Source organism: Atta cephalotes (genome assembly GCF_000143395.1).
Source record: "Atta cephalotes unplaced genomic scaffold scaffold00062, whole genome shotgun sequence".
Lineage (NCBI taxonomy): Eukaryota > Metazoa > Arthropoda > Insecta > Hymenoptera > Formicidae > Atta > Atta cephalotes.
Window position 1 is genome coordinate 674,974 of NW_012130126.1, and position 18,501 is coordinate 693,474.

At 36.9% G+C, this 18,501-nt stretch overlaps 2 protein-coding genes across 2 annotated transcripts; both read left to right on the top strand.

Moving 5' to 3' along the window:
* The first annotated feature begins 8,793 nt into the window (after positions 1 to 8,793).
* On the top strand, positions 8,794 to 11,499 carry LOC105623667 (protein stoned-A). The gene has a single exon (XM_012205048.1). The coding sequence runs from the start codon at positions 8,794 to 8,796 to the stop codon at positions 11,497 to 11,499; it is 2,706 nt and encodes a 901-aa protein (XP_012060438.1).
* Positions 11,500 to 11,868: 369 nt separating this feature from the next.
* LOC105623666 (protein stoned-B) lies at positions 11,869 to 17,619 on the top strand. Its single transcript, XM_012205047.1, has 11 exons — positions 11,869 to 12,964; positions 13,094 to 13,540; positions 13,618 to 13,786; positions 14,012 to 14,207; positions 14,429 to 14,923; positions 15,014 to 15,248; positions 15,393 to 15,561; positions 15,818 to 15,932; positions 16,228 to 16,546; positions 16,981 to 17,191; positions 17,475 to 17,619. The coding sequence occupies exons 1-11, from the start codon at positions 11,869 to 11,871 to the stop codon at positions 17,617 to 17,619; spliced, it is 3,597 nt and encodes a 1,198-aa protein (XP_012060437.1).
* Positions 17,620 to 18,501: the final 882 nt, after the last annotated feature.

Consider the following 18,501-nt stretch of genomic DNA (forward strand, 5'->3'; position numbering starts at 1 on the left):
ACACACACACACACACACACACACACACACACACACACACACACACACACACACACACACACACACACACACACACACACACACACACACACACACACACACACACACACACACACACACACACACACACACACACACACACACACACACACACACACACACACACACACACATATCGAACTTTTGCATACGATCATAGAGAGTTGCACGTTTTTTCACATGAAATTTTGGTTAGAAATTTTTGGCAGTCCTGTTATTCTAATCAAGCGGAAGCTCTTATTATAAAGGAAAAAAAAATTCCGAAACGACGATCCCACACGCATAACGACGCACTTTATGCGTTTCTTCGAACGCAAGAAGAAACGTCTGCGATGTCGAAAAAGGCGAAACTCGCTAACGTTTTATCGTTCGCCCTAGACATTTGTTTGTTTAGAGAGCAGAAACTCGTGTTTCGAACCTGTAGATTCGTTAAACGCAATAGACTTAGGCTCGACTGTGACTTCGGTATATAAGCTTTTGAAAATTTCGCATAAAATTATTTCTCCTAAGTGTTTTTTTACAGGGAGCGATTATTACGCAACGCGATTGAATAGGATAAAAAATGTTTATCTGTGTCATTGTATCGCTACGAAAATAGGGATCGATGCGAAATAGAAAAGAAAAAATGTGTAGTAGAGAAAGAAAAAGAAAGGCCATTGTGGTTTTTCATTGGAAATTATTCGGTAAATGCAAGTGCGCGATGTGTATCTTATAAATATATCTTGCGTTAGCAATAATTGTGTATTATATCGGAAAGTAACTTTTCTGTATTTTTTCTTTTCTTCGATGACTTTAAGAGCTCCGGTAAATTCGGCAAAGATGTGTCGTTCGTATAGAGATTGTGGGCTATTGTATCGTGATTAGATCAACTGTGTAATGTTAGTCGATCCAGAGAGAAAAAGATAGATACACTAAATTCAATGTGAAACAGTCGTAAAAATGGACGCGCGACTTAGAGAGATGTGTCTACGGTGAAAAAAAAATCGTTATTTCAATTTTTAGCTATTTAAAATCGATCTTCTAAGAGCCAATCAATGCATGCACGGTCCAATATCGTGCCACGTATCAGACCGCGTGTGAAAGGACGCAAGCAAGATGTGCCAAATAATCCTGGATTATTTCCAGATGAATCCAAGTTTTAAAATGCGCTCAAGAGGCACCCTAGAATTTGTCATTATATTGATTATGTAAATAATTGTGCACTTATGTATAGAGAGAAAGGAAGCGAGAAAGAAAAAGAATAGAGAGAGAGAGAGAAAGAGGAAGGGAAGGATAGTTATTCGAATTCATCATTATTAATTTTTCTAATTATTATTATCCGAATTATTATTATTATTATGATTATTCTTGCATGTGCTGTTTTGTCGAGTGATCATGGCAGACAAATGTTAACGTATAACCGCCCTGCGTAATGGACGGCACGTATTGTGTATTAAATAAATCTCGGATACACATTTGTATCAAATCAAGCGAATCAAATTTTTTCGACAGCAATTCTTCACTTGGCAAACCTGTACTAATTACGTCATAATTATGATCATTATACGCATGATTATGATTACCATCACGATTATGTAAACAACAACGGTGAAAGTATGTACATTATTATTCTTACAATTATTGTTATTATTATTATTATATATTATTCATATTATTATTAATTATATTAATTCCACGTGTAAAATAAACGTACAATTTCAAAGAGGAGAAATATATGTATGAAGGAGAGAAATATATACGAATATGTATATACATCGTATATACATGCCCACATATATTGCGAGAGCTACAAGATTATCAAACCTCGAATATGTGTCCCGAAAGAGTCTTGATTGTAGATAATATATTGTTTCCATTGTTAACAATACCATCTCTATTCATGTTAATCTTTTCTGTTCGTAAAAAAAAAAGACATTTGACCATCGATGACAAGGTATTCTCTCGTAGTATTTTCGTACCAAGCCTAACATTCCCGTCTTTAATTTAGTTTTAAATTTATTTCCGATTAACAATTGGATATTATTGAAAAAAAAAAGTAACATACGAATATTATTATTCGTAAGTTTACTTGATGAGAAACTTATTGCAATATTTTAGTACAGGATGCATTTTGCAAATGGATTTTGTAATGTTTACACGAATGCCTCTTTTACCAAACAAAATAGCATTTGCAGTTGGCAGTCAGTGATTGACGTTGCGGTTCCACAGGCACAGAGTGAATAGCAGCAGTCAGTAGAGAAAACAAATCATAACGCTCAGTGATTCTTTAATATGATTGATTCTTACTTTTAGATCTAGCAAAGAACTAAAGGCAAGAACCAATCATATTAAAGAATCACTAAACAATGAAACTGTAGTTATATTTCCGACCTATTTAACGAGCTCTGTATACTACATTTATTATTAGCCTATGCCGATTCATATAATCCACACTATAGGAATTGGAATAACAGAGAGCTAATTATATGCTGATCAATATGAATCAATAAATCCGCATGACATTAGCATCCCCTCTTTGCGATTTAATTAATTCTTTAAATCTTAATAAGAATAGTTTATCTGAGAAGCAATTGGATTTTTTCGCTCATTTCACCAAACTTACTTTATGAATTTTATTGTTATACTGAAGTGTATATACGATTGCTGAAATGACGGTTTGGCAGTGGCGCTGCGAGACGGGGTAAGACGGTACGTGCTCGAATTCGTAAAAAAAACAATGCATTTACATTATTATACCAAGGCTAAAACTATTTTAATTATAATTATCCAGATAACACGCTTGTTTAAAAAATAAGATATAAGACGTAAAAATATCTTAAAGACGTTTTTCCACAAGACGTCTAAAAGAGGTCTTATGTCTCGATTTGGATCTTTTTGTTATCTATAAAGCACTGACTTCGTTAAAAACGATATAATCTGACAACGATTTTTCAGGACGTTTTGTCAAGAACTTCCATCGTTATCATCAGCTCCCAAAGCTATCTTTCCATCAGCAAGCGGCTAGATTACCATTTTTACATTTTATTATATAAGTTATCACAAAAAATTTCAACTTTGGCATTATGAAGCTAATTATTTTTTTACACGATTGAAGGTATACCATCATGTTGCGTCCCAATTAAAGGATTGCTGTTAAATTATGATTATATCGTTTTTAATGAAGTCAGTAATTAATAAAAAAAGTTTTAGTCTTCGTATTATAACGTGAGTGCATTATTTTCTTTCTTTTTGTACTTGAGCACGTATCATCTTTCCCCATCCCCAGCGCCACTGCCAGACCGTCATTCCAGCTATTCTATTTCGATATAATAATAAAATTCATGTTTGGTGAAATAAGTGAAAAAAATCTAGCTGCCTTTTGAACTAATAGGTAATTTCTTGTCCTTCAATCCTTGGCACCATTATTGGATCTTATAAGATATCGCGATTTTTCAATGATATTCCTTCACCCTTGAACATTGTCGGCTGCGATTTCATCGCTTTGACAGGAAACACCGTCAACAACTCTTGAGACCGCCGCCGTCGCTGCCGTCGCCAGGGGCGGTGGGTGGTGTGGCCGCGCGCATGTTTCTTCTTCGATGGAAATGGATCGATGCTGAAAATAGCTCGGTCCGCAGGAGAGTACGAGGTGAGTCGCCTTCGCTTTCGGCACGGCCTTTGCGTCTCTATCGACGCTTGCCGCCGCCGCCGCCACCTTCACCATTACCGTAGCCGACGCTCATTTTCAGCTAATAACTCATTTGTGTAACTCGTTACCTCTGACTTCTTGTTTATCCAATCTTCCGCATCCGGCGCGGCCGCCGCCGCCGCCGCCGCCGCAGTTGCCGCCGCCGTCGCCGCCGCCGTCCAACATCGCTACCGCTACTGTCGTCGCCGTCATTCTTTTTTCACGAACCAAATACGCCGGCTGCGAGTATCGAACTACCTCGAACCGCGATCCAGGACCTAAGTCGAGCGGGATGACGCGGAAAAAATGTGTGTCGTATCAACGTGGCTGATGAGGCTGAAATCGTAAGTATTACATGACCTCGGTTTAGCGAAGCCGCCGCCGAAAGGCGGACGAAGGTGCCACCCCCGGTGGACGGCGGGCGCTCTCGCATATTCGACCGGATTGATCGCCACTCCGGCATCTCCCTGTAATCGCGCAGCGCATTTACAAGTCGCATAATATTTTCGTAGCTTCACAAAATTTTTCACGTTTGCAACAAGCGACTCTATTCATTGATCTCATATCGTTACTTCCGATGCATAATTGTCATTATGTGCATTATACTTTATTCCAAATCGAAAATAACTCTTCGTCCACTTATTCGCGATTAGATTAGATACGAAACACGTATACTATAATTCTAAATTCTAGAATTTAGATAATCTTGGACGCATTGCTGAATTCCATCATGGTATATACAATTACTAGTTGCACGTTTAATTAATGTCGCCGCAAATCGATGGTTTATAGCTCTCATGATATAACTTACATAGTAATAGACATCCTAGATTGAAATTAGAAAAGAAAGATCGAGCTAATTTATATTTTTGACATTCCGTGCATCGTGCACGAGAAATGTCGTTAATTCTATTTATGTATTTCATCTGACACATATCTACTTTCTTTTGATCTTCTTTTGGCCTCCTATCAGTAGCTTTAAAGAACATATTATTGACTTTTAAGTTTGATTTACATCATTTGATGATATATATCTTAGTGATTAGTTATTATTTTATTGGGATACTATACAGAAAGGATGGGATTACAAATTTTATTTTTTCAGTTTCTCGAGCATGCTTAATTTATATCAAGTTAAATTTGCACTTAAACGTAAGTTAATCAACAATTTGAATTATTAAATGTCTTATATGATTGCTTATACGAATCCTTGTCTTTGGAGAGATTTTGAAAAATTGAAATATCATAAACGCCGTACAGTGCGATTCATTGTTCTCTATAGAAACTCAAACGTTTTATTGAACTTTTAAAATCTGCATGCAAAGTACGAATTATCGGCATAGCGCTGCTTTCAAACTCTTTCGGTGGAGATAAAATTAGATTCGGCGAAGCACTCGCGTGTTTCTTGAGGCGCTCGTAGTCCCCTGTGTCTCGATGAATGTGGCTGACACAGCAGCGACTACTGTGGCAAGACTTAATACACTGTGAACTGCAATGAGACTTAGAAGACCTGATCGATTACGGTGCAGGAAAAGTAGTCTTTGGCAGTCTTTTGCGTATCCCCCATCTTGTTCTTCTGTTGATCGACTGCACCGCAGGAAAGATACGTTTAGCAGCTTCTCTTTAAGTACTGCGTTTATAGAGTATTGATTTTTATCGCCGCGTGTTGCGTATTATCTCATATTTTCGAAAACTTGTTACTTTTCTTTCATGAAACCGTTTCTCGGAGTTTTTGTTGTATTGCAAGTTATAAGTACTCCGATATTCTATGCCAAAAATATTTATTTGTTCGAAAAAAAATCTCACAGATAAAAAGATGGAGATGTCTATATATTATTTTATAACAAATAATATAATATATTATATAATATATTAAAATAAATTTTATACGCTTTTAAGATAAATTTTTATAGACATATAAAATAGACATGTTCATATCGTTAGCCATTTTTTTATTATTGTTATCATATAACTGTTGAAATTACAATCGAGAAACGAGATATAATCGAAATTAATATAATATTATACTCTCAAGTTTCTCTTATTCAAGACCTCGTGACAGACTTCAGGTAGAATGTGTAAGTGACAAGTGCTGGCAAAGCCCTCGAGAGATATCGTTACAGTTAATACGTTACCTTTACTTACAATATAGCTTTATGATAACTGCAATTGGTTATTGAATTCAAATCTTTTCGTTGACGGTATGACCTAATTAAGTAATGAATAAGATAAAATTTAACGATATTGTCCGATGACGCACGAGATTTTTCTTTGTCCTACTCTTTATTTATTTATTTTTTCCTAAACGTATAAATAATTTCTATAAACTTTTTTTATATTTTATTTTGTAACACATATTTGACGCACATAATTTGAAAAAATGCATGACACAATATAGAGTCGCTAACTGTCCTGTACTCGATATTCTGATTAAAAATCTGATAAAGTTTTTACTTGATTCTGCACATCGTAGTCTGTGCTGCACTCATTAGCTCTTTAATTATTGTTTTCAATTTATTTTAAATCTGATAAAATTGCACACTATAATAACTTAAGTACAATGACATTGATGTTTAATGTGACAAATATATTATTTGTTTTAAATTTTTAAAAAAGTTTTTGCAAATTTCAATATACGCGTTGAAAGTTTTTACATATAAAACTGCAAATGTGCTATTTATTATTTGTTTCCCCACCCATGATTTCGATTTATAAATAATTCTTTGTAATCAAAGTAATTGCACTTTACAAATTGTTATTTGGAAAATCTGATGTAACTTTAAGGCATAATCTACTGCACTTGTATTTTTTAATTTCTAAAATGGCACACTATATTAATCATTAAAGATACTTTTTTAATAATTTGTAGAAAAGTTTTAAGTAAACACATATTTATGTTAATTTGATTTAGTAGATAAATGACAACTAATATAATTTATGTATTACCGATAATATTATGTAAATATATTAATTAAAAAAGTCAATTGATTAATTAAATTTCTTTCATTAACCAGCATTAATTGTAATTTTAATTATACAAAATCCAAATAATACCTCTATTATCGAAGATATGTATGTCTCTATTTCTGAAGTATCTTGTGTTGTATATGATAATATCGATTCATGAACGATACTAAAGAAATACTTTGACAAACAAAATAGGAACAAATAGAGCACTTGGATCTTTAATTAACGAAATGAGTCAAAGTGTATTAAACATTCATGATATGCATAATTTACTTCCATTTAGCTATGTAGAAGAAGCAAAAGAAACACTGACATAAGTCACTGTCGATCGCTTTAATCTAGAACGTCTAACAGGAATCGGTTTGACCTAAACGTTATCTGAAATTTAAGAAATTCTTCATGACCTTTGCCACTGGATATTTCTTTTTTTTAAATTATTTTATGCTACTTGTTGTATTCGCACATAATACAACGAAATATATCTATTATGCAAGTGGCAATTCAACATTTTCTGATAAACATTTTCTTTGAGTTATTTATACAAGAACAAAATCCAAATTGATTTATATTTAATTTTAATTTCTTGATTGCTCACTGCTTTTACTTTAAAATTTAGACTGCAATCTAATAATTAATATTAATAGATTAACATTAATTGCGATATAATAATATTTTATAAAAATATTTGCTGGGTACATTACCGATGAATTTCTTTTTGTTTGCTAGAATCTGCTCGTTTGCTTTTTCGTCATATCGATTATAATTTTGTGACACACACACACACATATACGTGAATTCACATCACATAAATACGTATATGTGCATCACTACGTTGCAGACCAAGGCTAATTCACAGCCGAAATTGCTCGGCGACCCGTGATGAAAACTTAACTACGTCGAGGGATTTGTGCGTGTAAAAGGATGCTCTTACCGTCATCAAAGAGTAATATATAGCACATAGAAAAAACAAAAGTGTCACATTTAAGAATTTTATCGAGAGGAGTTTTCATTTTATCCTCCATCCCCTTTAATATGCGTACCTCTTCCATCAACTGACACATTTTAGTTTACGATTTTTTTCTCGAAGCTCGCCATGCGAGAACATCGAAAATAGAAAGTATTATATTACATGTTTATCGTTTTATTGGTGATCCGTTGCTGTACCACACGCTGGTATATTAATTAAATTGTATCGACACTTGTAAGTTTGGTGTATATCGATTAAAATGCAAATATACACGTGTGTCACACGATTATAAGCTTATCAGGCGTCAGCGTATATAGTTTGTAATCTATCTATTGATGCATTCTTGTTTAATTTAACATAAAATAATAAGACGTAAGACAGTTAAAAACATTTGTAAATTATTACTTTCACATTCGCATCATGCGTAATGTACGATTTTAGACATTTTCATGAAATATGCATCGTATTGTTACCGAATTCATCGCAAGTCAACGTCATTGAAATACAATGGAAATATGAAAATCTTGAAATTCCATGACAAAATGTAAAGAACATTTCTCGGCGAAAATCTAATTTATCGGCTTTCTATATAAAGCTTTAAAGTCTTCGACGATTTTGACAGGTCTGGTAGGTCATTTGTGAAGCAATTAGATGTCATTCATAGAGCACATCTCCAAGAAATGCTGTTAGAAATATTTCGCCTTTATTTCGACCGGTCGCTATTTTTGCTTATCGAACGGAATTGAGTTGAGGACCAGGCAGAAAAACATTCGGTTACTGCACTACGATCGATTGGCCTCTTTTGGCAATGATCCCGCATTGTCACTCTCTATTTGGAGACGTAAAGTACTATAGCTAATGACTCGATGATTTTTAAATCGATTTTCATAGTATCGTAATTATGTAGAAATAATTAAGAAATTTTAATTACTTGCCCTAAAATATATAGAATGTTTTGCATCATCTATTCATGAAATTGCACAGTATAATTATAAAAATGTAACAAAAGTGATTTTTTTCCAAAAATGTTTTAATCATGTTTATCGTTGGAGAAATGTATTCTTCATAAATTGTAATAAATTTCATATTTTTGTGCAATAATCTGGATTTTTATTTTCAGAAGCCTCTCACGCACCACAGTAGGTCTTAGAGGATGCACAAGTTAGCCAAGGGGCTGAAGAAGAAGAAAAAGCCGAAGAAGGGCAAGAAGGGAGCGGAGGAAGAGGAGTTTGATCCGGAAGAGCTCGAGCGTTATCGGCGCGAGCGGGCAGAGGCCCAACAGAAAGCCGAGGAAGCCGGCGAATCAGCCAAAGGTACCGGATCTGACGAGTGGAAAAAGTTCCAGGCTTTGACTGCTGGCGTCGATTCGGTTTTGAAGAAGACTCAAAATGATCTCGATCGGATAAAATCTACTTCATTCTTCCAGCGAAAAGCGCCGTTGGAAGAGAAGAAACCAGAGGAGGCAAAGCAAGAGGACTCCAACAAATCATCCTCAAAGAGGTGGATAGGCTTCGACAAGGAGGGTAATCCAATCGAAGCTGCACCGCCGGAGATCGATGGTCAAGAAACAAAGGAAGAAAAATCACTCGTTAACGAGGATGGTTTTGTAGACGTACCAGAAGACGAAGATGAACAAGAGGATTCCGCCGATGGGGATATCTTCGACACCACTTACATCGACGTTCTTCAAAACATCGATGTTCAATTAGCTTACATACCAGACAGTCCGACTGAGGAAGAGACTGGGGACGATCCCTTTGACACTACCAACGCCGACAAGGTTCTTCGGACTGTCGATAAAAAGGGCAATAAGCTAGTTAGTTTAGGCAATGCTGTTGAGGTATTATCGGGAAGAATCGATTATGTAAGCACTTGCAAGATCACCAAGGGAAGGAGACCTCGAATTCAACAAGATCTATTGTTAGACGATTTTGACGAGGCGGAACAGCCGTTGGTGGAAACTGTTGTAGCGGAATCGACAGAAGTAGAAAAGACTTTATTAGATGATGATAGCGATCTTCCCGATATTCCGGTTGATTTGACGAAATTACCACCTGTGCTACCAAGACCAGTCAGCCCCGTTATTCCTACAGTTATTCAAGAAAATTCAGCCTCGACTGAGAAAACATCGAATGGTCCACTTGATATTTCTGAATTCGAAATTTTGAAGGAGAAAACGATCTTAGAAGAAATTCCTGACTTAGATGACGCTGAATTTGATTTAAACGCTTCGCCAAATGATTCGACTTATCTCAAGGAAGCCGATGATCCATTTGCCACGAAGGAGCCTGAAACAACCGATTTTCAGACAGAGATAATTGAGGCCAGCTTCGAAGCGGCTACCTTTGTCGACGAAGCCGATCCGTTTGATACTACATTCGCGGATAATATATTACCAGGTAAAACAGAGCTAAAATTTATTGAGAAAGAACTTGAAGAATTGCCTGTCTCGGAAGTATCCATATCACTAACTGATCCCGCTGGTTTTAACAGAGATTACGAAACTGGCCTGTTGAAGTTAGATGGTGAACAGAAAAATGATCATAACAGTTTGCTATCAAAGAAGGACTTGTTAGGCGGTTCGACCACTGATCTTAGTCAATTGGCGGACGAACCAATAGCGCCTATTGAGGATATCACTTACGTTGATCCTTTTGATACGTCTGCAGTGAAAGAGCTTCCACCCGGCAAAACAGAACTCAAGGTTTTAGAAAAAGAATTACTTGGTGAGCAATCTAACAGTTGCGTCGAGGATGATAATGACTTTGATCCAAGGAAAGATGAGGCATCAGTAAAGCAGCTACCTACAAAACCGCCACCACCTAGACCATCTGCACCTGTTAAATTTGCGCCAGTTGAGCCTGTGTTTACTGTTAACTTTGAGGAGGACGAGAAAGTCGAAGCAACTCCAACGAATCTCGAGAGAAAGACTTCCCGGCCGGAAGTTCTTGAACTAGCTCCAACCAAAGCTGTTGCGTTTGAATTGCCGACGCCGTCAAAGAGACCCGACCTTCTCGCGACTACCGAAGAGGAGAAGACACTACCCTCTAAACCGCTGACACCGTACTATTCCCAGAAGTCAATAGAAGAGTCATTACCAACAGAGGACGATGAAGTAGATGTCGATCCATTCGACACGAGTTTCGTCAATAACGTCGCGCCAGGCAAGACCGAGCTCAAGCTCATTGAGTCAGAATTGTTGAGGCAAGAACCCAAGTTGCCTCATAGTTTGAGTGATCACGACTTTGATCCGAGATCTACCGCAGAACCAATCAGAAGACAGAGCGATTTCACGGCTACCTCGGTCACACCGAGCAATTTAAAACTTGTGCAGCTACAATCATTGATACAAAAAGTCGAAGAGGAAGTGATACCAAAACAAGAACCCCACAGACAGGAGAGCATTTTGGATGCGGAAATCGAAGTCGATGCAAAACCTCTGACACCTAGAATCGAGAGTAAATCTATCGTGGAAGAGGAAATTTCCTATTCGGATCCTTTCGACACTTCTATCGCGACGAACATTCTGCCTGGTAAAGCAGAGTTGAAGATATTGGAAAGTGAATTACAGCAAATTCCTCAACAACCACCGCGCTCTATTGTTCTACCTACGGTGGTACCCATTGTAGCATCGACAATCCCAGAAATCGACGACTTCGATCCTAGAGCGGAAGAAGTAAAGGAGTCCAAAGATTTTTTGTTTTTAGACGGACAAGATCCCGGCGACAAAGTGTTGACGCCGCTTCAAAATAAAGATCTTACTTTGGACGACGACGTGGATCCCTTCGATACTAGCTTCGCTACTATCGAGCCTGGGCGAACCGAACTGAAATTGCTCGAATCCGAACTGATGAAGTAATATTATCAATTGTTATATACAGTTCTATTTTTTCAGAATCTTTAGAACAATCTTTTGAATATCTCGTTGTTAATCAAACTAAGTATACAAGTGGATTATTTCTTTTGAAGCTATATAAAGCTTAAATCCTTATGCTCTACTTATGTCAGCAATAATTTCTATATTATAATATTATAACGGGAGATTTCCAAAATGCTTATGTTAATTGACGAATTAAAATTATACCAAAAAATATCTGCCTAACACGCAGAGTATAAACAAACAGACTAAAATTAGTCTATTCTATTTTTATGGAAGTACAATTCAAAAGATTTCGCTTAACAATTGTTATAATTAATTTGTAATCGGAATTTTTGAGTCAATTCAATCATGGATTCCAAGGGTGGTAATCCGTTCTTAATGGACGATTATGCAACAGAACCGGGAGGTGGTTTGCCTCCGCAGGCTTCTAATCCTTTTCTCCAAGATTTCACTGACGCGGCAACTTCCGGCGCAGGTGAGAATCCTTTTTTAAATTTTGGCAGCGATCAAACAGCATACGAACCACCGATATCCGTCGATTCTACTAATCCATTTGCCTCCTTTGGCATTGAAAGTACCGCTCCGAATATCGGATTCGGAGCGATCGCCGACACTAATACGCCAGCAACCAACGTCTTCACTAGCCAATCATCAAATATTTTCGTCACGTCCGATAATACGAATGTAGATCTATTTGGTACGATGACGACGACAACAGCTGAGAAACAACCGACGACGATCGTTAGTCCGCCTCAACCATCTCCAGCGGCAACACCTCCGTCGAAAAATGGAAAACCGCCGCCATCAAGACCACCTCCACCGAGACCACAACCACCACCGATACCGCATCCACCGGTACAACCACCTGCCAAGAACACGAAGGATCTGATATTGTCAGTTACGGGAGCAATGGACGCTACCTCAAACCATCTTCTGGATCGTTTGCAAGCAACTAGAACGCCCAGTCCCACGCTGATACACTCCCCGTCACCTACTCCGGAGCACAGCTTTGCCGATCTTCTGGACGTCGACAGCAATGTGCCAGATCTGATCCCAGATGATAAAGTTGTTGAACTGCCAAAAAATCAAGACATCATGGATCTCTTTGATGCACCTTCTGAAGTCACCTCGACCGGTATCTTCTCTACTTCCATGACCACTACGGATACTACCAGTCTTATCACTGGAGTTTCGATGACTGCTACTACTAAAGACAATCCCTTCGCAAGTATGAGCGAAGAGGCACTGGTACCGCAAGCGCAGCCTATTTTTGGAATGGAATATCCGGAAGATATTATTAGTAACGAGAAACGGCCTTCAGTGACTTCTGCGACTCCTTTCGCGGTCATAGAAACAGACATTAGACAGGGTACTGTCTTGGACCTCACGGAACCTGTCCCTGCAATTCAACCTACGTTGACAGCAGCTACTGAACTTTTCCAAGGTTAGAAAATTTCTTCTCTTTTTTTTTGTTTATGGAAATAGAATAGATAAAAATATCAATTCATCTGAAATAATGTTACATTGCTAATAATAATTTTATTATATTTTACATAATTCCATCGTTTTATAGGAGTAGAACAGGTTTCTACCGATGCTGATGCGAACTTTTTCTCCATGACCAATACAACCACGATAACACCCTTCGGCATAATCGAAACCACGTCCGCACCCTTCGCAGCTGCAGTTCAGCCTTTATTTGCTCCATCGGAAGTCACACAGTCAGCCTTTGCCTCGGATCTACTAGGTGATTTCGAAGAACCGACCAAGAAAGTCAGCAGTGGCCTGATCTCCACCAGTCCGATTCCTGGAACAGAATTTCCTGGAAACGAGACTTACAGGCCCGAAGAACAATTGGATAACTTCGCCGCTACGACGAAGGCGATCGAGGATACTGGTGACTCATTCGATGCTTTTGCGTCCAAATTTGATAGGGCTGCCGAACCAGAAACCAATGGCGGAGATCCTTTCTTGGATGCCTTCGGTGGCGGACCAATCGCTATGGACACTTCCAGCGATGGTAGATATATATGAAGACAACTTTTTTTGCAACTTTATATTTTAATATTTAACTGTTTATAATCATTTTCTTTTCAGTTTGGGGAGACTCATCAGCAGCTGGCTCGGAAGCGACGATCACTGGTTTTGGAGAATCTGATGGTTTTGATTCTTTCTTGAGTATGACGGCTCCACCACCGGATACGAAAGTAAAAAGAGCTGAGTCTGCGGAATCGGACGAGGGACCCGATTTCAGTGTGTTTATCAAGTAAGTTAAAGAAAAAGCTACTGACTGAAAAGAAAAAAATTAAGAAATTTTAAATTGATATATTTCTGATGCTAGTCGTGAGATATTTAGTAATAACATCGAAAAATTATCAATTATTGTCTGAATTGCTGTACACAATTAGATTCAAGAACAATTAGATTCAAGTAATAATACTATTTCTAACATTAGTACATAGATAATATCAATTCTCTATTTATCTCTTAGACCAAAAGAAGGAGATCAGATAACAGCAGAAGGTGGACCTGTACCTACGTTAGCGCCGCCGCCAAAAAGTCCGCAGATCGCTGCGTATACAGATTCCTCACCACGTTTCAATCCCTTTGATAAATCTGGAATCGCGCAGGATGCTGTGGTATCTGAAACTGCACAGACAGCCGAAATGGCTAGGACAGATTCTCAGGTATTCGCATTAGATAAATCATTCTATCCCGCGTTACTTTAAATTGTTTCTCCATCAACCAAATATATTTTTACGCGCAGTTCTTGTCTTTTATTCTTTAATTAAATTAAAAGCATAAATAAGAAAAGAATTGTGCGATGCTTAAAATGCCATATTTGATTAAGTCCTATAGAGATAAGGATAGATAGATAAATGGAATAAAATATTTTTTCTTATTTTAGGAAACCCCGCCTACTCCTTTATTTGATGAAGATGTTAGCCAACCGCTTGAGGATTTCCCGCGGATAACTTACACCGGCGATGGTTGGGAGATGCAATTGCGACAGCCGAACAAAAAGAAAATCACAGGGCAACGTTTCTGGAAGAAGATCTTTGTCAAACTGGTTTATCAGGGTGACAATCCGAGTCTACAGTTGTTCAATAATAAAGACGACAAAGATCCGTTTCAAGAATTACCTCTGCTCGCTTGTTATTCGGTGTCGGACATCGGCGCTCAACAATTTGATCAGTACGGGAAGATCTTTACAGTGAAGCTACAATACATCTTCTATAAGGAAAGACCTGGCGTGCGACCTGGCCAGGTTACGAAGGCGGAACGGCTTACAAACAAACTCAGCCAGTTCGCAGCGTATGCTATTCAAGGGGATTATCAAGGCGTCAAAGAGTTTGGGAGTGATTTGAAGAAATTGGGTCTTCCTGTTGAACACGCACCTCAGGCAAATTTTTTTAATTCTTGATATAAACCATTTCCAATGAATATTAAGCAGTACAATTAATACATCTGTACATCCTATATATGTATGCAGATCTCTCAGTTATTCAAACTTGGTTCCCAATGTTACGAGGACATGAAACAATTTTCTTGTGCTATCGAGGAAGCACTCTTCAGGTTACCGGCGCATCGTGATCGGGCTCTAACTTACAAAATGGAAGAAGTTCAGGTAACAGTCGTGGATGAGCTATATGTCGAGCAGAACGCAGAGGGTCATGTAGACAAGCAAATCGCACGTGTTCGTCTTTTCTTCCTGGGTTTCCTTTCTGGTAAATATCACAACAATTGCAAATATATTGCGCTACATTAAAAAAAATAAATCATAATTGAAAAATTGTGTTCTTACTAATTAGATTTTTTAAATTTAGATTTTTCTAATTTAGATTTTTTATGAAACTTGATTTATTGTTTAGGTATGCCCGACATAGAATTAGGAATAAATGATATGTGGCGACAAGGTAAAGAGGTTGTTGGTAGGCATGATATCATCCCCGTCGTAACGGAAGAATGGATTCGCCTAGAGAACGTCGAGTTCCATTCATGCGTTCAGCAGGATGAGTACGAAAAATCAAGGATAATAAAGTACGTATTTTACAATAATAAAATCGATAAGTAACTTTCTTCAGATAAAACATTAATAATTCTAACAATTTCTTCTTTGCAATTACAAATAAGCATCTTAATAATAATAGACTTAAAGTTCTTTATAATATAAGATACTTTTATTTTAAGACACTAACATAATTTTGCTTTTAACTAATCAACATGTGTGTATTTTTAACCATAAAATTATAAATTTATTTTACAACTAATACCTTACTAACATATATCTTCTAAGGTTCAAGCCACCTGATGCATGTTACATTGAACTGATGCGGTTTCGCGTAAGACCGCCTAAAAATAGAGAACTACCGCTTCAGCTAAAAGCTGTTATGTGCGTTACCGGGAACAAGGTAATTTTCCCTTTTTCCATTTTTTCACATTCCATACAGTATTTAAATAAAAGCGAAAACTTCTTGTTGATTTTAGCCATCATCGTATCTTTCTTCTATCTCTTATATTAGGTAGTATCGTCATTCTCCGTTCTTTTATAAAAATATTATATTAGGCTTTATGTAAAACTTTTTCTTTAAATCTTAAATTTTCTTAAAATTTCTTTTCATTCCTCTCATTCTTGCAACGCGTAACAAATTTTCATAGTGACATGTTTATTGGAGTTGCATCATTTGATCTCTTTTTATTTTTCAGGTGGAGCTGAGAGCAGACATTCTCGTGCCTGGTTTTGCATCTAGAAAATTGGGCCAAATACCATGCGAAGACGTGATGGTTCGCTTTCCTATACCTGAGTGTTGGATCTATCTCTTTAGGGTGGAGAAACACTTCAGATATGGTTCGGTAAAATCAGCACATAGAAGAACAGGAAAGATTAAGGGAATTGAGAGATTCTTGGGTGCTGTCGATACTTTGGAACCGCAACTGATGGAAGTAACTTCCGGCCAGGCGAAATATGAGCATCAACATCGTGCTATCGTATGGAGGATGCCCAGGTTGCCAAAAGAGGGTCAAGGTACTTGCTTATATTTTTTTTTACTTAAACTGTATAAAAAAATCTAAGCAGTAAACGGTCGACGAATCACAGTCGAGAACGTAAGACAATAATGTAAGTAGTAGCGAATAACATAATTGATTTGCTTACTGCTTACGCTTTTCTATGTGTCACTATAGCGTCAGTCGAGATTAACAAATTATTCTAATTTTTGTTTCATTGTTAAAAAATTTTTATATTATACTTTATATTTTTTATGCTATTTTATTCTGCTTCGTGAACTAAAAAACTGAAGTCTGGAAGTCTGAACAAAACGTTTACTAAACGTAAGAATATTTAGATTCTGCATAAAAATAAAAATTTTATGCATAATGGTTTAAATATATGTTCAAATCATCGTTCAAATGATTGCTGCTGGCTCTTGGCCAATTTCAGTTATTTGCGGTTATTTCTAGGTGCGTACACGACGCATCAGCTGGTTTGCCGTATGGCTCTCACCTCTTACGATCAGATCCCCGAAAATCTTTCGGAATATTGTTACGTAGAGTTTACAATGCCGGCGACACAAGTATCTCATACGACTGCGAGGAGCGTCAGTCTCCAGAACAGTGACAGTGATGCGCCCCCAGAGAAGTATGTTCGAAATTTGTCGCGTCACGAATACAGGTAAGCTCTATTATTTTAATATTATAAATTATATAGCAAGAACTCTCCAAACTTTTATATCGTTGAATTATTCGATTATTAAAATTAATAAGCGTTCCTATAAGAAGACAGCCGAGTGTCATCCAGGTATCACTCCATACTTATTGTTTATCGAATGTTAAACAAAGATAACATGACACCCGGATGAGAATTCGAATATATTTCTAATTGTTTCTTTTTATTATTTTCTTTTTATTTAAATTAATATTATTTGAGTATTGCTGTATTGTCAAACGTTATTTAGGGTAGGGATTGAGCATACGCAAGGTGAAGGGCCGGGTGCGTATGTCTCGGCGACGATCGCAACGAAAAAAATCCCTGAGACCATGCCAGAAGTTCAAGAAACGCCCGACGCACCGGCCGAATCTGATTCCGATTCTTCAGAGTAACATGAATAATCGGTGGATAAGTCAATGTTGATTGATTGTCTCCGCGTTGCAATAATTAATACAGTAAGCGCCAAAAAAATGCGACTCTTACAACTAACATTTCAATTATCGGTTTAGTTAAATAAAATGAGTAGCCGGGGACAAATTTGATTAAAACATAAATATTTAGTTCTTCTACTATCATATAAGTATTTGACATTGTTCAATATGTTGCATGACTACTTAAGCAAAATCACATGTTTTTTTTTTTAATACTCAATATTTTGTATCGTTCCGTTCGTATGGTGATTAAATATCGTTTGGTCCGTTCAAAATATTGTTTTAAGATCCAATTTAACCATTCTTTAGATAGTGTTTGAACTAATATTTGCCTCCTTTTTGTCATTTTTTTGTATGGAGTGAACAAGATTTTGGACAATCTTGCCAATGCAATAAGTTCATACTGTTCGTGAACAATACCGCTTGACTTCCTAGAAGTTAAGAACTCTGATAATACAAAGTCCAAATTTGAGACATAAGTCCTTAAGATATCTTTTAGATGTCAAAAATTATGTCTCGATTTTGGATACTTTATGTTGTCTGAGAACTTATTGATATTTGATTAAGTATCAATTTTTTTAACAGAATACGCGGAACGTGGCAATCCATAAGCTGACAAATTTCTTGAATTGAATCTTGGATATGGATCAAATCGTACATTTATTCTTTATCGAATATTTTTAATAGCGAGAGAGAGAGAGAGAGAGAGAGAGAGAGAGAGAGAGAGAGAGAGAGAGAGAGAGAGAGAGAGAAGAAGTAAGTAATAATAATATAATATATATATATAATATATATATATACTATACTATATATACGTAGTACGTAGTTAGTTACGTAACGTAT